The sequence below is a fragment of the Coregonus clupeaformis genome, chromosome 36 (genome assembly GCF_020615455.1).
Source record: "Coregonus clupeaformis isolate EN_2021a chromosome 36, ASM2061545v1, whole genome shotgun sequence".
NCBI classification, from domain to species: Eukaryota; Metazoa; Chordata; class Actinopteri; order Salmoniformes; family Salmonidae; genus Coregonus; species Coregonus clupeaformis.
The window spans coordinates 15,482,534-15,503,375 of record NC_059227.1 but is presented as its reverse complement, the minus strand read 5'-3'; the positions used below and the strand labels follow the sequence as shown (position 1 = coordinate 15,503,375).

At 43.2% G+C, this 20,842-nt stretch overlaps 2 protein-coding genes across 5 annotated transcripts in view; one reads left to right on the top strand and one right to left on the bottom strand.

Annotated features, from left to right (window-relative positions):
- Nucleotides 1-279: 279 nt before the first annotated feature.
- On the top strand, nucleotides 280-8,367 carry LOC121552803 (transcription initiation factor IIA subunit 1). Of its 4 annotated transcripts, none has more exons than XM_041865849.2 (12): nucleotides 280-488; nucleotides 2,576-2,677; nucleotides 2,970-3,126; nucleotides 3,856-3,894; nucleotides 4,100-4,164; nucleotides 4,824-4,899; nucleotides 5,091-5,129; nucleotides 5,378-5,511; nucleotides 6,992-7,093; nucleotides 7,353-7,610; nucleotides 7,853-7,942; nucleotides 8,184-8,367. In XM_041865849.2, the coding sequence occupies exons 1-12, from the start codon at nucleotides 459-461 to the stop codon at nucleotides 8,289-8,291; spliced, it is 1,200 nt and encodes a 399-aa protein (XP_041721783.2). In that variant the 5' UTR covers nucleotides 280-458; the 3' UTR covers nucleotides 8,292-8,367. The 4 variants fall into 4 exon arrangements, with proteins under 4 accessions (XP_041721783.2, XP_041721782.2, XP_041721785.2 ...); XM_041865848.2 differs by having other exon boundaries at nucleotides 5,378-5,529; XM_041865851.2 differs by lacking the exon at nucleotides 5,091-5,129.
- Nucleotides 8,368-13,518: 5,151 nt separating this feature from the next.
- The window catches only part of LOC121552802 (thyrotropin receptor-like), a 46,503-nt gene continuing 39,179 nt past the window's right edge, over nucleotides 13,519-20,842 (bottom strand). Inside the window, exons 9-12 of the mRNA XM_041865847.1 lie at nucleotides 19,725-19,913; nucleotides 16,331-16,673; nucleotides 15,593-16,174; nucleotides 13,519-15,403 (exon numbers count right to left, since the gene is read on the bottom strand). Of these exons, the coding sequence (XP_041721781.1) occupies nucleotides 14,774-15,403; nucleotides 15,593-16,174; nucleotides 16,331-16,673; nucleotides 19,725-19,913 (1,744 nt within the window). The 3' untranslated portion in view covers nucleotides 13,519-14,773. The remainder of the gene's footprint in view (nucleotides 15,404-15,592; nucleotides 16,175-16,330; nucleotides 16,674-19,724; nucleotides 19,914-20,842) is intronic.

The window sequence follows — 20,842 nt, the reverse complement described above, 5'->3', positions numbered from 1 at the left end:
ATATACCAAACAAAATGTAGTAATACCAAACAAACAAAAAACAGTAGTCAGCATCAAAGCAAATCAGAAATTATATAAGCAAAGCTATTTGCTTTTGTGAATATATTCATTCAATTCCCAATACACTACGTAAAAATAAATTTCATAGTACTGTTAAAGCTGAATGTTTTTCTACTGTACGATATTCCCGCGGAATCTCGCGGTAATGACCGGGTTGACCTGCCCTATGTCTCGCGCACTCGCAGCTCCAGCTCAGTATATAAAGGAGGACAACGGCGGGCGAAGAACGGCTGGGAAGGCAGAGACCGGATTTGTAAATAAGACCGTTAAAATCTGTGTTTTATTTACAAAAGTTATGCCGGCTAATTTTAAGTATCGTACCCAGTTGTTTTAGATCGTTTTTCCTTTTTTTGCTCTTATTCCTCGCTTGATTTCCGTGTGGTTTTACACTACGCGTAATGGCGAGCTCGGCAAACTCGAATCCAGTGGTAAGGATCATTCTCAGAGGGTAGTCAGTGAGACAGAACTAGTTATGATGATGGCAAACTAACTGCTAGCTGCCAAAAAAGTTATTCTGAGTGCAAAAACATAAGGGAACCTAGGGAGTATTGTTGGCAAACATTTTAGATTCTCATCAATAAAAATGATAGGCGTAAGTACAACAATCGGCCATTTTAACCTCTTCGAACCCATAGCTAAATCATTTTCAGAATGCAGCTGGGGAATGACGTTGGTAACTTATCTTTGGCAAATGTTCTCAGATGCAGTTTTAAGCTTTAGCTAGGTGGCAGTTTTTTTTTAGTTTAAGCTAGATAAATATCAACCTAGAAATGTGATTTGAGCCTTGTTGATTGGCTTGTATGCTAATTTGCAAGCTATGCTGCCACCTAACTACAGTAACTAGTCAACATGCATTAACTATATTGGTGAATTTATTGTTTCCTGGAGATCTAGTTAAAAAAATTATGTAACGTAGTTAGCTAGCAATAACGTTAGGTCTCGTACTAACTAGTAACTTTAGTAGCTACAGGAGCTTCGAGTTTAGGAGTTGTTCCTCGAACCTAATGAAAACTAGCAGTTTGCCTCGATGTACAGTTGGAAGCACCTTCTCATCCAATGCGCATTTGTTTAATTCCTATTGTCAGAATTAAAACTGATTATCAGGTGGAATGTATTGCTTGATAATTTCAAACAAGGGCGTACAGTGCCTCTGTCCACCATTACACGAACAAGGCTGCTCGCTAGCCGCCCCAAAACACCTCGTCCTCTATTCTCCACCATTTGTCCCTATCTCTAAAATCAAATTGTAACCAGCTAAAGTCACAATTTTCTAGCAACAATTATATTTACATCCAACATTCGAATATTAGTGACTGCGAGCTTGAGCCAATGTGCGCCTGACTCCCGCTCCGTAAAATGGCTTCCATGTCTCCTCTCTCGACGGTTGTGACCCTCCTCCTTTCTGCAGCTCGGTTTTATACAGCCATATTGGCTCTCTAATATAGACTGCCCGGGATGGGAAGGCGCTACTCAACGCTACGTCACAGTCTCTACGTATAAACACCAGACTGAGCTTTAAATAGTGAGCAGACAGGCCAAGAGGCGGGGAGTTAGATGGGGACACCGGGGAAAGTGGCCGCTGTCGCTGTTCATGCGACCATTTTAGTTTGAGGGTATATGGTCGATGATTCAACGTTGCAATCTATTTTGTGTTGCAATCTATCTTGTGCATGGCCGATTGAGTTTAGTTAGCGCAAGCTGATCGATTTATTTCGGTTGTTTACAGTTAGAGAAAATCCTAAAGTCCGATTGATTGAGCAACGATTCCTGTGTTAACTTGTTTACCGTGTGAAAGCTCCCATATGCACTGACCATTTGCTGTCTAGTCCAGGGTTTCCCAAACTCGCCCCCCCCCCCGCAGGTTTTTTAGCCCTAGCAATACACCGCTGTTTCAAATAATCAAAGCTTGATAATGAGTTGGTTGTTTTAATCAGCTGTGTAGTGGTAGGGCAAAAAACAACGTGCACCCGGGGGCCCATGACCGAGTTTGGAAACCCTGGTCTAGTCTATCATCGGTAATCTCTAGTGTTACATTATTGCTGACCATGGCTATCATGAAATATCACCGTTTTGAATAATGTAGGCTACAATCATATATTAATTACTTGATAACTTGATTCTGAATTGTCCCAACTTCTCCAGGAATTGTTAAAATGTTTGGGAATGCAATGAAAGTCTGCACACTTTTACTTTAAAAAACATAATTTAATCATTTGGAACTGATTTTACATACTTTAGTTGTAAGAATTGCACATTTATTTTGTTGCAATTTTGGGGTTTCTAGAGTCTGTTCATTTTAAAATTCTTATGGTATGTAGTTTATGAATGCCTGGCACTGAACTTCAAAGGCAGTCACGCCACAAAATATGAAACTTTTCAAAACATGAAATTTTGCATTATTTGTTGGCCAACATTCTTTACCAAGCTGCATTTGAGTACATTTCAGTTATCACAATGTGGAATAACTATACTATATATTAGAGCACTTCTAACAGTACTCTGTATGTTCTCTCAGCCTAAACTGTACAGGTCTGTGATTGAAGATGTTATCAACGAGGTCCGGGAGCTCTTCTTGGATGAGGGGGTGGATGAGCAGGTTCTCATGGAGCTCAAAACGGTACGGAACTCATCACTTCTTCCTTTTAGTCGCATTCCATTCTATAATGTTCTTCCTCATCTACAGTCTGCCATGGTCTCCCTCCCTTTTTGCAGATCTGTAGTAGATCTTACTATAGGCCTCAATCCCAAATGAATGGACCATCTAATTCCACATTCCTTTAGTGGTCAGAGGACAAGCAAGTCTGAAGATCCCTCTGGAAAACATGAAGTTCTATTAAAGTCTATAAACAGATGGTCAACTTCTTACCTACCCCCCCTCCATTTTAAAGTTTTCCTCTCATCTTCCCTAGCTGTGGGAGAACAAGTTGATGCAGAGTAAGGCAGTGGAGGGCTTCCATACCGAGGAGCAGGCGGCCCTCCAGGCAGCAGCAGCCCAGCAGCAGGCCCAGCAGCAGGCCACCCAGCAAGCCCAGGCACAGCAGGTCCTCCTGCCCCCGCAGCAGCAAGGTGAGTCCCAGGCCCCGGCCCTGACACACCAACTCTGTTGTCCTTGGTACGTTATGGGCTGGTTTCCCAGACACAGATTAAGCCTAGTCCTAGAGTAAAAAGCATGTTCAGTGGATATTCTCAATTGATTAGGCTTTTTTAGTTTAATCTGTGTTCAGGAAATTAACCCAGCCTATAAGAGTTGCTTTAAACCCTTGCCCCGTTTTACAGCCATGCCCAGCCCCAGCCTCTAACACCTCTAATCACCCTCTTTCTCACTTCTTGGTCCACTTCCAGTGTATAAAGCGCTATGTAAAACCCATGTAAATGGTTCCCTGACACGCCCCTTTAAAGCCAACCACCCACCTCAGACCAGCCCCTGCCTGCCACCCCTAACATTTTTACATTTACATTTTAGTCATTTAGCAGATGCTCTTATCCAGAGCGACTTACAGTTAGTGAGTGCATACATTATATTTTTTCATACTGGCCCCCCGTGGGAATCGAACCCACAACCCTGGCGTTGCAAACGCCGTGCTCTACCAACATCCCTAACATCTAACCACCATGTCTGGTATTTTCACACTCACAATGTATGATATAAATTGCTATAAGTCCAGACACAACAGGTCCTCGTCTAAGTTGCCTAATTCAAAGTCAATTTCAAAGAACTACTTGAAATGACTATCTATCTGCAAAGTATGTGAAAACCACAAAGGCATTGAAAAGAGAATCCATTCTCATTCACAGTGACGAGCTGGCAATCGACCCGGCCTACTGTCACAAGCGGTAATATAATCACTTGATTATTATTATTTATTATTATTATTATTATACAGGATTTATTTATACAGGATTTATTGATTACATACACACAGTTTGTTCCAAAGCTGCATTGACAAGATGTCGTTTCACATTTATTAGAAGTATAATTACTGAGTGTATGTAATCAATACTTTAATGGATACATCTATCTCCCCCTCTCTCTCCACAGCACCCCAGCAGCAAGTCATTGTGCAGGATCCTAAGATTCTGCAGCACATGAGTGCAACGGGGATGGTGAGTGGAGTAAGGTGGTTGTCTGTAGATATACTACACATTTAGGATCAGAGACGTAAGATCTGGCGCTGAGCGTGACTGACCAGGACAGATGGAACAGAGGGATGAGGGAAGGAGAGGAGGAGGGGAGGAGACGTGAGGCCACGCAGGAAATCGTTTAGTGAGAGCTACGGATTTCAGACTGGATTACTGAGCAGATAAACCTGGAAGAGCCTCACACTCGTCTGTTCTAGCCCCCCCCCCCCGGTATTTTCTGAGCTGAAGTTAGATCAGTTTTAGAGTCAGGGACATTCTCGCTCTGTTTTTTAAAGACTAGATAGAAAGGTGTCTCCCTAGTTTCTGACCTGTTTTCGGACGGCCTGTTTTTCCTGTCTAACCTTCCCCGACCAACTGGTTTTGTCTTCTGAACTCACATCTGTCATAGATTTAGATGCTGTAATCTTTGTGAGATGCACATATTTCACAGGTCTGCACAGAATGTAGGATTATTATAGCAAATTGAGGTTACATTTTAAATGATTCTCCAGACATGTTAATCTGTGCAGTCTTATCTTGAACAAGCACACACTCTCGCACTCTCCCCCTGAATGATTAGGAGTAGCTATCTGTCCTTGTCCTTGCCTGGTTAGTAATATGTGTTTTCTCTGTTTGTCCTGTAGAGTGCAGCAGCCACCGCAGCAACCCTGGCCTTACCCACAGGAGTCAGTCCCTACCATCAGCTTATCACCAGCCAAGGTAGAACATTTTACATCACACCAGCTCTAGTGTTAATCATGTATTATAACTGATTCATTGATTTTGATTATTTGAAAACTAAAAGTATATACACAGCCGTATTGCTGCAGAAAGATTACTTCACCAAATACCAATCTGTTTTTTTGTTCTGCCCTGAATTTCTTATGTCCTTTCCGGGTGACGCACATCAGGCAATTTGCCCCAGAATTGTTTTCTTAAGACAGCGGATGGTGTGTACAACCTAGGAATAAGAAGCCTTTCTTTCTGACTTGTTAATATACTTGTTTCTCAACATTCAAACTGTTCTTGGTCTGGTCATGGTTTCGATACTCTGGATCTTGGGTTGAGTCTCACGAGGTTGGGTCTGGGTCTTGAGGGCTTCGGTCTCCATTGCTCTCTCCTCTCCTCTGTTCTCCAGTCAGATCCTGAACATACTCTTCATAGGTCTAATATCCTCCGATCTCCTCTCTGACCCCAGGTCAGATCCTACAGTTTGTGCGTGCGGCCAACGGTGCTCAGTACATCATCCAGCCCCAGCAGCAGATGGTGCTACAACAGCAGGTCCTTCCTCAGATGCAGCCAGGCGGCGTGCAGGCTCCTGTAATACAGCAGGTACGCCCCATTACACAGGTAGGTCCGCTCACTGTCCTCCCACATACACTACATGACCAAAAGTATGTAGACACCTGCTCGTCGAACATCTAATTCCAAAACCATGGGTTGGTCATCCCTTTGCTGCTGTAACAGCCTCCACTCTTCTGGGAAGGTTTTCCACTAGATGTTGGAACATTACTGCGGGGACTTGCTTCCATTCAGCCACGAGCATTAGTGAGGTCGGGCACTGATGTTGGGCGATTAGGCCTGGCTCGCAGTCGGCGTTACAATTCATCCTAAAGGTGTTCGATGGGGTTGAGGTCAGGGCTCTGTGCAGGCCGTCAAGTTCTTCCACACCGATCTCGACAAACCATTTCTGTATGGACCTCGCTTTGTACATGGGGGCATTGTCATGCTGAAACAGGAAAGGGCCTACCCCAAACTGTTGCCACAAAGTTGGAAGAACAGAATCGTCTAGAATGTCATTGTATGCTGTAGTGTTAAGATTTCCCTTCACTGGAACTAAGGGGCCTAGCCCGAACCATGAAAAACAGCCCCAGACCATTAAACTTTACAGTTGGCACTATGCATTCGGACAGGTAGCGTTCTTCTGGCATCCGCCAAACCCAGATTTGTCCGTTGGACTGCCAGATGGTGAAGCGTGATTCATCACTCCAGAGAGCGCGTTTCCACTGCTCCAGAGTCCAATGGTGGCGAGCTTAACACCACTCCAGCCGACGCTTGGCGTTGCGCATGGTGATCAAAGGCTTGTGTGCGGCTGCTTGGCCATGGAAACCCATTTTGCTTCCAGAGGCAGTATGGAACTCGGTATTGAGTGTTGCAACCGAGGACAGACGATTTGTGCGCACTACGTGGGCGGTCCCGTTCCGTGAGCTTGTGAGGCCTACCACTTTGCGGCTGAGAGGTTGTTGCTCCTAGACGTTTCCACTTAACAATAACAGCACTTACAGTTGACCGGGGCAGCTCTAGCAGAGCAGAAATTTGATGAGCTGACACGTTGGAAAGGTGGCATCCTATGACGATGCCACGTTGAAAGTCACTGAGCTCTTCAGTAAGGCCATTCTACTGCCAATGTTTGTCTGTTGAGATTGCATGGCTGTGTGCTCAATTTTTATACACCTGTCAGCAACGGGTTTGGCTGAAGTAGCCGAATGGAGGTGGTCCCCCTGGTGGAGGTGGTCCCCCTCGTGCAGGTTGTCCACAGTTCAGTTAAGAGTATTTTGCGGCCACTTGCTCACTAACCAGGGCCAGAATACCTGGTCCTGTGTCAGAGCTGTGGTAGATGGCATGTGTGAGCATAAGTAGTGGAGGATGAAATGGCCGTTAACCTATGGGCCTTCTGTGAGGTCCTCAGATCCACAGAAGTGACTTAAGATGGCTGTTATGTTGTGCAAGCTGAGTGGTTTTGGAAGGTGAAGTGTCCGTTACTAGTTCCTGGTGGTTCAGTGGGGTGTAATATCATGTTGCTCCCCCCCAGGTGCTGGCTCCTCTCCAGGGAGGCCTCCCCCAGCAGACGGGAGTCATCATCCAGCCTCAACAGATCGTCCTCACTGGGAACAAGGTCCAGCAGAATGCACAGGTCAGACATTATGCACTCGCTAGTCACTACTGGCGCACCATAGAAACAAAGGATAGTACACTTATTTAGATAAAATATTCATTAGTATAACTACATTCAATGTATTTTTATACTCCGCTTTTGAGAAGCTATAGATATGCATATTCAAGAGGGAATTTTAAATTGTATTATACAAATGGTGCTTCCTCTGCTGAACACCCCATCCCACATTCAACCAGCTCTCACCAACCAGTCCTTCTCAACCCATCCCTCTCTTCAGGTAATGCAGATGGCAGGCCAGCCCGGCCAGGTGCAGCAAATACAGCAGCAGGTCCAACAAGTACAACAGGCCCAGGGTGGAGCTGCTCCAGGGGCCCCACAGCAGCAGCAAGCCAAGCAGCAGCCTCCTATGATGCTGCAGGTTGACGGAGCGGGGGACACGTCCTCAGAGGACGAGGATGAGGAGGAGGAGGAGTATGATGAGGATGAAGATGAAGAGAAGGATAAAGCTGGAGGGGAGGACGGACAGGTGGAGGAGGTGGGTAGTACTCTCAATGAGACCGAGAGAGAGACACACAATGGTTCTAAACTTTTAACCTTAGAATGTTTATGACCTACTGACTAGTTGAACAAAACTATATCTCTAACAAGCTCCAAAGCACTTTACCAGCACACTGTTGTACTCTATAAATTTGGCTGTAGAGACAATCTAGAATTGACTGTAGACATTGAGTGATAGGATGGATATATGTGGGTTATTAACCTCCCTCTCTCTCTCAGGAGCCTCTGAACAGTGAAGATGACGTGAGTGATGAGGAGGACCAAGAACTGTTTGACACCGAGAACGTGGTCGTGTGCCAGTACGACAAGGTAAGGCATCCCCAGATGACATTATCGTGTGTGACTACAATACGAGGCATCCTGTGTGTGAGGAAACCCCAGACTTCCCGTGTGTGTGAGACTGGTATCCCCGTCTGCTCCCCTCCTAACGCCAACACTGACACTGTCCATTGGTTTCCCTCCGATAAACACACACGCACGGTATTGTGTGAAAGAGAGGCATCCCAGTCTGTTCCTACCTAACTCTCACACTGTTCCCTCCTCTCCTCAGATCCACAGAAGTAAGAACAAATGGAAATTCCACCTGAAGGATGGGATTATGAACCTGAATGGCCGAGACTACGTCTTCTCCAAAGCCATCGGGGACGCTGAGTGGTAAAACACACAACAAAAAAGGGTCCGTCCCAAATGGCACCCTATTACCGATATAGTGCACTACATAATCCTCTGGTCAAAATTAGTGCACTACATAGGGGAATAGGGTGCCATTTGGAATGTAGACAAAGAAACAAAACACCACAAAGGAACTCTGGAACTTTCTGTTCGAGAAAGAGAGGGAGACATCAATAACTTAAGACCAGGGAATCACTGGAGACATTTCAGCCAGAAGGCCTGTGGTGGGTTGGTGAGGGAAGGAAAAAAACGTGACACGCCACCCAAAACTGTGAGATGCACATCTGAATGAATGGTATTTCAGTATCAATACCCAACAAGCCTGAGAAGACTGAGGGTTCTATGATGCAGGGACAGAGGAGGGATCCTTTGAGCATCTTTGTTTGAATGAATTCACCTTCATTTTGAACTGACTGTCCTCTTACACACTTGTAGTTATAGTGGACCAGATATAACCACCGACTTGAGTTGACCCACCCTAAACACTTTATACCTATAGGTTTGAATCAAGGTCAAAGTTCAGTAAAAATGCCCAGTGATTGAACAGGGAAATCTGTAAATCCCAGTTGTGCCCAGCAATTAGCTAGGAAACCTGTCAGTCAATCCCAGTGTTTATTTTTTATTTTTTAGTGACCCGGCACTACACAGTAAAGTTGACACCGGTGTATTGAGTTAAGATGGCTTTTTGCAAAGGCTGATGTTATTAGCTTCTTGTTGTAATTCTCCATTCCATGTCGCTGATATGATATTCCTGCCACATGTTCTCATGGTCCATACAAGAAGTTTCCTTCCGGGTATCTAGTTGATACTAATACGCACTGTGTGTTCGGCAGTGTAGCGCTCCCCTCCTGTTATCGTTGTAACTTTTTAAAGATTTTTTTTTTTTATGGTTTATGATGAAGACCAACACCACTAAAGTCAAAAGAACAATAACGACCTAGTGATGTAAATTGAGTGAAGGAAACCCAGGGCACCTCCTATTCCCTGTATAGTGCACTACTTTTGTGAGCCCTGGTCGAAAGTAGTGCACTACAAAGGGAATGGGGTGCCATTAGGGACGAAACTCGTGTTTTGAATTTGTTTGTCTGCTTCTTTCAAGCCCTCTTCCTGAATCATCCTATCGTTGACTGACCCTTTGCAAAGACAGTTAATGAATCAACCAATGAATGGATAGATACACTTATTGTACAAAATGTCTTCAAACCCTTACGAGAGTTTTCCTATTTTGTGTATCTGGTCTTCTAATTCAGTACTTAATCAGTACAGCCAGCTGGAGATTTGCGCTGTCAGTATCATTGTATCGTGAAGTCAGTCAAGTTTGGCCACAGCATGCCCAATATTTTTCTTGTGTGTCTTTGTGTTGTGAGTGTGCGGTCTGTCCGTGTTCACTGCTTGATGAAGATGGAGTCATCAGTTAGTTCAATGTTGTTGGAAGAATGGACACCCCACGTCCCCAAATAGATAACGTTTTTATGATTCATTTCTTTTGTCTATTTTTTTTGTTTTATTTATTCCTGAAAGCTCAGGCAATGTTATCTTTTTGGGGGGTAAAAAGAAAGCAAGAAGCCGCACCAAACTGCTCTTATGATAACTAAGTGTTCCCTTTTTTCTTTGTGTTGGTTGGACTAGGCTCCATGTGCTGTGGGCCATGTCTTGGCTGCTGTGTACAGCGCTGTCCGTCTGTCTTGTGCTTTCATTTTAATCATGATGATTTTATAAAAGTCCTGTTCAAGCAGGTTTCAACTTCTGGGGCAAGGTGTGTGTTCTCTGCAGTTTATTTTAACAGTGCCCCATTTGCATAATTTTTCTCTGAAATAAAGTGTTTTCAGCTTTTCTTAGGAGCTTTGATTCTGTTTTGGTTGTGTGTATATATGCAGTCATTCTCAGACACAATGGCCCAACTCATGACTAAAGTAAAGTAATTCTGAGGAATATATACTGGAACATTTCAGAGTAGGTTCTGAGTCTAGAACCGAGTAGCTTCTAGTTCTGGAACTCTGCGCTTGGATAAGCAGTAGCATATGATATGAGCCACTCATCTGCTCAAGTGGTTTTGACCATTTTTTAATCCAAAATAATTTTAGCATTGTTCATAATTCCACGTGTTCCAATTCCCTGATGTAATTTCGTATGTGCCTTTTTGGATTTTAGTTTGGCTTCTAGTTATTCACATATAATGATAAAATAAGCATTTGAAGAGAGGATGTCTCTAGATAATGTTCTTTGACTTATTTTATTCTGATGTACCATGCTTTTCAACTGCTGTTTAAAAAACGGTTTGAGAAATGTATCGTTTGTATTATCATTCATATAACACTTTATTTTATTTTATTTAAAATCTAAGATCTTTGTAAATGACCATAACTTGGAGGATGTGCTTTGAATACAAGTAATTAGAGAAGGTAGTATTTTACTGAACAGACCCGTTTTGAGTTTTTGCCTTTTCTAAATATTGTATTAAAGTAACATGAAAGCTGGTTTGTGTATGGCATATTTTACTGGAATAGTATAATCGTTCATTGACAATTGAGCGGCAGAATTTAAGAATTTCTTACCTCAGAAAATAAAATAATTAGGGTAACGTAGCCTTCACACAGAAACATAAAAAATAAAAAAATGTTTTACATCTGAACTTTCTATCAGCTATAAATCTACAATCCTTTTCCACGGAGATGAAAATCTTTAGTTTAATCCCCACTTTCCACATTTGGGCGGGATAATTCAAATATTGTATGACAGTGGGCCGTGTTGTGGGTGTTTCTCGTGCCTTAACTCCAGCCCGGCTGGTGTATGTTTTCATATGGGTACTTATGAGTTAAAAGGAATGCTAGTAATGGGACTAGAGCCCAGTTACTCAGCCTAGTTTAAATGGATTGTGGTGGTTTTACCTACTTTAGTTGAATGCTCTGGTTCTAGGTCACTCTGGAAAAGGGTGTCTGCTAAATGACTAAAATGTAATGTTGGTTCTGCCTCTGATTGTAAATGGAGAGTTGAGTAGTGTCCCGTCCTAAATGCCACACAGAATTGATGTTAATCCCTCAGGCGGAATGGCGGAAGGATAATGGACCCTACATACTCCAAAATGAGTCTAGGCCTAGGCTACTCATGAGTGAGCACTGGAGTAGAGCGAGCTGCTGACGTCGCTAGTTCTGCTGCCTAGTCGTTTTTAGGGATCCAGAGACGTCCGGTGTATCCTCCTGCTGTGGGCCCTACGATGAGGTGCAGGAAGATTAGAGATGTGGGTCAGTAACCGGAGGGTTGCTGATTCCAAACTCCCAAGTCCGACGGGGAGAATTTACTGGGAGTAAGCTCACTAGAGAGTGAGTATGGTATTTGACCCAGGTCTACAGGCTGCAGTCCATTTATTATAGTGATCGACTCTGGCTGTTATTAAAAGTGTTGGAACGTGTGATGTGGGTCCTTGTGACATGTCTCATGTCGGCTGTGTGGTTCACTAGCATGAAATAATGGCAGGCAAGGCGGTCTGGAGACACTTGAACAATCTGAAAGGGAGGAAGGAATGTTTTCTTTCCTCTCCACTTCATCATTCTCTCATTTTCTCTCTGCGTAAGAGAGCAGAGCGTGGTGGAACGCTCTAGTAGTTCTATGAGAGGGTGACCCTTGACCTTTCAAGAGCAGCACACTGACTACACCTACTGACCTGCAGAGACGTGAGAAGGGACAAGTCAACAAGCTGAGTCACAGCATTAATATAAAAACAGCAGGATCTCACAGACTCAGACCAGTCCCAATCTTTTTCCAAATTAGAATCTGTGCCTTCTCTCTCGCTTTCTCTGTTTCTTCCCATCTCTCTCTTTCTCTCGCTTTTGATGAGTTCAGTTTCTTCCCACTATTTGTGTTGAGAAACTCAATATGGCAGCGTGGTTGCATGTCATTCATCCAAAGGGCCCTGCCCTCCTGGTTATTTGGGGAGCGGCTGGGAGATGAGAGGTTTATTTGAAATACCAGGAGAGGAATGGGCCAGGCCATGATAGGGCTGGGAACCAGGGCTAGAGAGAGAATGGAATGAATTTGGTTCAATTTAACACCACGAGTCAGTTTGTTTGACCCTGTCCGTAGACCATGACTGTCTTTTTCTTCCTTCTGTTTGATGACTATTCTATTATAATTTATGCCATAATTGTGTTATGTACTCTGGTGAACTCAATGAGATCTCTCACCCCTCTATCGAGTCCAGTGAAATGCCTTTCTTTCCAGCTCTAAACTCAGCAATGCAGTAATCAATAACAATGTAATACTACAAATAAATTTGATGGCTGTTTTCAAGTATTTTATTGAGAGTTTTTACTACTACAATATAACACAGCCTGTTATATGCTCCTCAGTTTGTTTTATTCTTCTGCAGTGTTTCTTGTATTTAATCCTTTTGATATGGAAGACTAAGACAATGTATTGTATGAACCAGTAAAAAAAAATATTCTACCAATGAAAAAAAACATTTTTTTATCTGTTGGAAATCTGACAAAATCTAACAAAAGGCCAATTACCTTTATTTAGCTGAACGGAAGAGTTGCATATCACTTTGGCCTTTATTTAGCTGAACAGAAGAGTTGCATGTCACTTTGGCCTTTATTTAGCTGAACAGAAGAGTTGCATGTCACTGGCCTGTTGCAAGTGAGAAAATAAAAAAGAATAAGAAATAATCCCTTTTTCCAGGAAAGTTAATTCCCTAGCTGTCTGCATTTCTCTGAAAATGTCAGTGCAGTTCAAATGCTATCCAGATGTCAAGCGGGCGGTCATTGGTAGAAGGTGTCCCTTTAACTCATCATAGCTCCAATATCTCACTATAGCAACAGCTATCTTGCTTTTTTATATGTAAAATATTCTGTGTTTTTCTGTATGTTTGTGTTTTTACTAGCTTTTTCTAGCAAGGCACAGACCTGGGTTCAAATGCATGTATTTCCAAATACACAGCCCAAAACATGTAAAAACCATAGTCTACCAAATTGTATTTGAGACTATTTTAAAATACCAGAGTTAAATGCAAGGAATGTGTATTTGAATAAGTGTAGTTGAGTATTTTCAAATACTTTCCAAGTGTATTTCCAAATATATTAAAATATTCAACTGCTTGTCTTTTCAAATAAAATATATCTGAATACATACATCGGAATGTATGTGAAAGTAATTGAAATATTTAAAACAGTATTTGAAACCAGGTCTGGTTGTATCTTCTCTGATTGTCTGAAAAGTCACTTATATCCTCTTGAGAATGGAAATATATATTGGTTTTGGGTTTTGGGATGTATTTCTGGAAATTCTTTGTTTATTTGGATCAGTTCAGTAGCAATGATTTCTAACATTAGGAAAAAACAGGAAATAGGACAGCGAGAAGAAGAAAAATAAGACAAATGTTTAATGTATCTCTGGAATGTATTATACATTTGGGGCAAAACCAAATCACTTGCGCTGTAGATACTTTTCAAAGAGAACAGTTCGGTAAAAACACTCAAAACACTAATGTCTGGTTTTCGCATTATGGCTCCTTCTATAGATTGATGCCATGTGACGATTAACACGTTTTCTCACTTCCTTTATTTAGCTGGTTTGTTCATTACATTTTTTAAAGGCACACTAAAAAGATGCAGTATCACAACAATCTTTTGAATTTGATGTCTTTGTACATGGATTACTCTTCTCATTTCTATACAGTATACACTGTGGAACATTAAGGAATGCAGTATTTCCCTGTATGAAGTTAGGTCTAGTTTCTAATCACCCTGGACCTGCAGGCTGATCTGGAATACAGTACCATGACAATATCCAGGAGTCTCTAAGGAATCTTTTAATTTCATAGGTCTGACGTTCGAGAATTCAAATATCATATTGCAGACCTCTCTCACAGTTCTCAGTCTCTTCATTTAGCACTTCGTAGTGAAGATGTTTGAGAGTTCCAGTTAGTGTAAAAAATGTCCCTTTTTTTGTCTGGTATGAATGAATAATCATGGATTTAAAGTTCACAAGAAAACAGGGTAGATTTATTTGCTAAATGTGATAAAACAATTATGAATTTTTTTGGAACCAGCTCCAGTTCATCTACAGTTTAAACAAAAGTGTAAATCAACTTTGCTTTCAGATACAGTACAGATGACATTTCAACACCCACTGAATCTTTAGAATTAACAACGAGCGAACTGCAAAAAATGAGAATTTCCTAACGGAGGTTTTGCTGCAATCAACCAGAATATCTCATATTTCACTGACACTTAATATTCCGCGACAGTCAGTATATTAATTGCAACCAAAAACAAATCACAGCAGAAATTGTGAAAACAGTCAAACGTGCGAAAAGGTTCAGAGAAAATACTGGCTTGCTGTAAAATATCCCAACAGTTCAATCCACTTCCAGTTTTGATTTCACTGTGGCTCCTCTCCTCTCCTCTCTCCAACCAAACCACCACTGGCACCATCACGGTACTCTCTGATCTCCCCAGGCTAGGTTTGGGTTCACGTGTCCAGGCTACGGCTCTCCTCCAGACTGGGTTGCTGGAAAGTGGGTTGGAGGTAGGTTTGACCAGACCCAGAACGCTCCTGCAGGTGGATGGGTACCTCCTCTGGTCCTCCTGTTCCCTTCTCATTTTTGTCTCTCTTCTTACCTCTCCGGCCCTGGTGACATACCCCACTGCTACCCTTCGAACTGACCGTCTGCCCTCTGAAGAGCTGCGCCCGGCGCTGGCACAGCCCCACCTTACTGAGCAGGATAAAGACGTCCCCCCTGAAGGCCTTGGTGAAGATGGCGTACAGGAAGGGGTTGGCACAGGAGTTGAGAGGGTAGAAGAGCACCAGCAGGATCTTAGAGTTGGATACAGTGATGAGAGGCCGGTCCAGAACCGCCGACATGGCGTAGAAGGAGATGGGTGCCATACACAAGAAGTCCGTGAAGATAAGGACGGCCATGCGTTTGGCGATGTTGGTGTCTTTGGAGCCGGACGGGTAGTGCGGGTTGTGGACAGCGCAGTAGATCTTGATGTAACAGGCACAGATGACCAGAAATGCCAGGATGTTGAGTATCAGGACTGAGACAATGTACACCTGGGCCACAGTGGACTGGGTGTCCATGGGCAGGCAGATACTGACCTAGTTAAATAAAGATAAAATAAATAATCAATCAATCAATCGTTACGAAACCGATTAGCCAGCCCACTACTATGGCTACTCTTGCAGGTCTAGGGGGTCCTAGGCTTGCCATAGACTGGCTAATTGGTTTCGTAACACAACCAATCACTGAATCAATCAATTAATATAAAGAAATAGATAAATACTGACCTTCTGGTAACTACTAACCCCCACTAGGGGGAGCACCGCTAGGAGGAGACAGAACAACCATCCAGCCAGCATCACAGCAGCAGCATGGGGCAGACGCAACTTCCTGTCCAGCCTCATGGCGAACGTTATCGCATGCCACCTTTCTAGCGTGATCACCGTCAGCGTATACACCGACAGCTCGCTGGCAAACACGGTGAAGAACCCTGCTAACCCGCAGCCTGGCCCCGTCTGCCAGTCGATGGCGTGGTTGTAGTATTCTGCCCGGGTGTGAAGGTCCACAGAGGCGATGAGGAGGAGATATATCCCCATGCAGAGGTCAGCGAAGGCCAGGTGACACATGAGGAAGCGGGAGACGGAGAGCTTGTAGTGAGAGGTGAGGAGGACTAGAAGTGCCACCATGTTGCCTACTACAGCCAGTAGAGAGACAAACCACACAGACACCCGCAGGAAGCTGAAGCCCATGATGTCCTCGCACGGGTTGAACTCGTCCGGCGCAGGGGCACAGGTCACCTCCTCGCCTTCCTCACAGACCACGTAGTCGTAGCGACTGTCAAAGTCCTGGCTGGTGTCCTCCTGGGGGTTCTGTAAGATAAGATCAGATAAAATATACTTATCTCATCGATTATCACAGAGACACAGAAATGTATCCTTTTCCTTTCCTTGATTATTTCTTTTTCCCCCCAGTCAGCGCTGGAATTCGAACTGGCGACCCTCTGGTTGCTGACCAGTCTCTCTTACCTTCAGTGTCTCCCCGAAGCCCACGTCATCGTCCGGCTGGCCCCCAAAGTAAGCATGGTAGTGGAGGCTGCTGTGGAAGTCTCTCCGGGGGTCTCCCTGGATGTCTCTGAACACCTCATCTCTGAAGCCCCCCTCAATGGGCTGCTGGTCGGCTGCATCCCCCATGGGGTCCCCTTGGAGGGATGGAACTGTGAGGGGACCCACAGATCTCTTCTGTTGCTGGTCTGCTGCAGCATCAGAGGCTGGGCCTACTTGAAGGGATGGGACTCTGAGGGGATCTACTGATCTCTTTTGATGCTGGTCGTAGAAAGCTGTCAGGTTGCAGATGATGTACTCCAGGTATCTGCAATGTCAAAAGAGCCTCATTGTAGAACTGTACTGTAGATCTATGAGTTTTTCTTTGAGTTTCACTTTCTGCTTCTGTTTGTGCTTTCAGGTCTAGGCCGGGTTACTGAAAAGCTTTTTGTGACCTGTGACACTTTTGATGTAAAAAGGGCTTTATGAAGACAATGTGATTGATAGATTGTTTTTACGACTAAGAATAGTCTGTAATGAACATTGCAAGGTGAAAAAATGAAACTGAAATTTCAAGTTGAGTGCAAACAAATAAATACAAAATAATTCAGCTTGAATCCTTTACTTCCAAATACCTCTTCATACACTCCTGAGTTCAGCTATCATATTATTTACATACCCAGTTAAAGAAGAAAAACGGATTCATGTTTTGAGAGGGTCATTAGTCTTGTTTAGACGTTGGTCTTCCTACAATAACAGTGTTGACTGACAGTAATTAAAGCCACCTAATAAAACGTTATAGGTAAACGCGTCATAGAGTTGGCTTAATCTCAGCCAACATCCACACTGGAGAATTACAACTGTGCTATTCAACAGCCATTAATCATACTGTAACTACACAATACAGAGCAATACACACTACAGTACACTACCAGGGTTAGTAATGCACTCTATAATTTGCTTTTCAATTACAAAACCATCAATGAAAGTGTTCACAGGTTTACAGGTAAAAGTCAGTAAATTAGAATATTTTGAAAAACTTGATTTATTTCAGTAATTGCATTCAAAAGGTGTAACTTGTACATTATATTTATTCATTGCACACAGACTGATGCATTCAAATGTTTATTTCATTTAATTTTGATGATTTGAAGTGGCAACAAATGAAAATCCAAAATTCCGTGTGTCACAAAATTAGAATATTACTTAAGGCTAATACAAAAAAGGGATTTTTTAGAAATGTTGGCCAACTGAAAAGTATGAAAATGAAAAATATGAGCATGTACAATACTCAATACTTGGTTGGAGCTCCTTTTGCCTCAATTACTGCATTAATGCGGCGTGGCATGGAGTCGATGAGTTTCTGGCACTGCTCAGGTGTTATGAGAGCCCAGGTTGCTCTGATAGTGGCCTTCAACTCTTCTGCGTTGTTGGGTCTGGCATTCTGCATCTTCCTTTTTCACAATACCCCACAGATTTTCTATGGGGCTAAGGTCAGGGGAGTTGGCTGGCCAATTTAGAACAGAAATACCATGGTCCGTAAACCAGGCACGGGTAGATTTTGCGCTGTGTGCAGGCGCCAAGTCCTGTTGGAACCTGAAATCTCCATCTCCATAGAGCAGGTCAGCAGCAGGAAGCATGAAGTGCTCTAAAACTTGCTGGTAGACGGCTGCGTTGACCCTGGATCTCAGGAAACAGAGTGGACCGACACCAGCAGATGACATGGCACCCCAAACCATCACTGATGGTGGAAACTTTACACTAGACTTCAGGCAACGTGGATCCTGTGCCTCTCCTGTCTTCCTCCAGACTCTGGGACCTCGATTTCCAAAGGAAATGCAAAATTTGCTTTCGTCAGAAAACATGACTTTAGACCACTCAGCAGCAGTCCAGCTCTTTTTTTCCTTAGCCCAGGTGAGACGCTTTTGCGCTGTTTCTTGGTCAACAGTGGCTTGACACGAGGTATGCGGCAGTTGAAACCCATGTCTTTCAAGCGTCTCTTGGTGGTGGATCTTGAAGCCCTGACTCCAGCAGCTGTCCACTCCTTGTGAATCTCCCCCACATTTTTGAATGGGTTTTTTTTCACAATCTTGACTAGGCGCGGTGATCCCTATCGCTTGTACACCTTTTTCTGACCACAGTTTTTCCTTCCCTTTGCCTCTCTATTAATGTGTTTGGACACAGAGCTCTGAGAACAGCCAGCCTCTTCTGCAATAACCTTTTGTGTCTTTCCCTCCTTGTGCAATGTGTCGATGGTCGCCTTTTGGACAGCTGTCAAATCTGAAGTCTTCCCCATGTTTGTGTAGGCTTCAGAACTGGACTGAGAGACCATTTAAAGCCCTTTGCAGGTGTTTTGAGTTAATCAGCTGATTAGTTTGTGGCACCAGGTGTCTTCAAAATGTAACCCTTACACAATATTCTAATTTTGTGACACACGGAATTTTGGATTTTCATTTGTTGCCACTTCAAATCATCAAAATTAAATGAAATAAACATTTGAATGCATCAGTCTGTGTGCAATGAATAAATATAATGTACAAGTTACACCTTTTGAATGCAATTACTGAAATAAATCAAGTTTTTCAAAATATTCTAATTTACTGACTTTTACCTGTATAGTTGTAACTCTGTTTTAAGGAGCCAAGAAGCATTTATTTACAAAATAAAAGTCTAGACAAACAAATAAATGTGTGAAGGACCACAGTCAGTCTTTTGAAAAATCATTATGCTCTTGTTGCAGATGGGGAGATTTAAGTCCCTAGTGAGACACCATGGTAGAATGGAGGGATGTATTGCGAGAGGAAATGGTAGAATTATGATTTATTGGGAAAGATGGCTTGATCTGTGGCTGTCTGAAGGGTGGAATTGATGAGTGTTGGAATAATTATATGCACAAATGTACAGTATAAATGTTTGAGGTCCTCTAATCACTGTTTATGTTTTGTGGTTTGGTTTCATGCTGTGAGTGGTGTGTGTGTGCTGGTCCTGGTAGTTATGGATGCGCTTGCTTTTTCCCGCCCTTGGAAAATCCCTTTGGGCCCGGGGGCGGGGCCTTGCCTTACCGCCGTCTCGGGGCGGGTGGGGGCGAGCACAACCACTGACCAGAGCAACCACTGACCAGAGCACCCACTAAACAGAGCACCCACTGTGGGAGCGGAAATGTGTATTGTCAGTGTATTGTATTGTTATTTTAAATTAATAATATATATATAATATATAATCAAAATAAACGTGTAAAACAACAGCTCAACAACAACTCAACAAGATACAGGCTTTTTACCTCTCCAGAAAAACGTTATTGTCCACGCAATATGGAAATGTATCTTTGGCTTCACAATGATTGACATAAAAAACAAACAACATTAAAACATAATCTCACCCTCTCTTCTTCTTGAGGTTCTTGAAGCCGCAGCAGTGGGAGGGGTAGGTGAGGTCTGCGGTAATCAGGTGTTTGAAGGTTTTGATTGGCGGGAGCTTCTTCAGGTTCCAGGCACTGCGGGCCATCAGTTCCCTGAGAGATTCCAGGCCTGCTGTGGGGAGGGATGACACCCCCGTCAGGGACACGTCACTGGAAAAGGAAACACAGGGAATACATGTGACAGCTGGAGGTCATACAGGGCTCATAGAGGGTTCTTACAGAGTTCAGAACAGTGAATACAGGAGACAGCTGGAGGTTAAACCGTGTTCATACAAAGGTCATACAGAGTTCATACAGCTGGGGGTCACAAATTATGTCACCTAAGGGAATGTGTGTGCGTGTGTGTAGAAGTGCTGTAATGGTATTTGGAATCATAGGCCATGGCATGGGCCATAGACATTACTATCATTAAAGCCTAGCAACAGATGAAGCCTAGTGATGATTTGGGTTTGTACTGTTTATGATAGCAACACCTCCCCACCTCTAGTTTTTATGATATGCATGGCTACCCATTTTGCGCATTCTCCAAATCTGGGATAAACCTTTTTGTCAAATGCCTATTTATTACCCAATTGTTAGACTTGCAACCTTTCTGAAACGGAATGCAAAATACAACGGCTACATCTGGTTCCTGCAAAAGAGTATCCACCGCTCTTCCATCGTCTTTATCTAATTAAACATTCTGTTTTTTATTGTCCACGTTGCCATGCCAAAGACTGAACCTCACTTGGAAGTAAAGTCACAACTCAGTACAAGCACACATCCAGTCCTTGGTTGCATCCCAAATTGCACCCTATTCCCTATATAGTGCCCTACTTTTGACCAGAGCCCTGGTCAAAAGTAGTGCTCTATACAGGGACTAGGGTGCCATTTGAGACGTGTTCCATTTCTCCTTCAGCATCCTGTGTGATTGTATTATCAGTACATACTGTAACCTACACTCCCCCTTCGAGGGGCCAAGTGGGGGACAAAACATTAACAAGATGTTTCCTCATCTAGTGTATCAGTGAAATGATCTGCTAAATGATTTAATAAGATAATAATAATATACAGAAACACAAGCCAAACAATGCATAAAA

Coding starts and splice junctions, on each gene's coding strand:
- LOC121552803 (XM_041865848.2), top strand. CDS start 459: ATGGCGAGCTCGGCAAACTCGAATCCAGTG. Junction 3,895..4,099: donor CCGGCCTACTGTCACAAGCG/GTAATATAATCA, acceptor CTCTCTCCACAG/CACCCCAGCAGCAAGTCATT. Junction 4,165..4,823: donor ACATGAGTGCAACGGGGATG/GTGAGTGGAGTA, acceptor TTTGTCCTGTAG/AGTGCAGCAGCCACCGCAGC.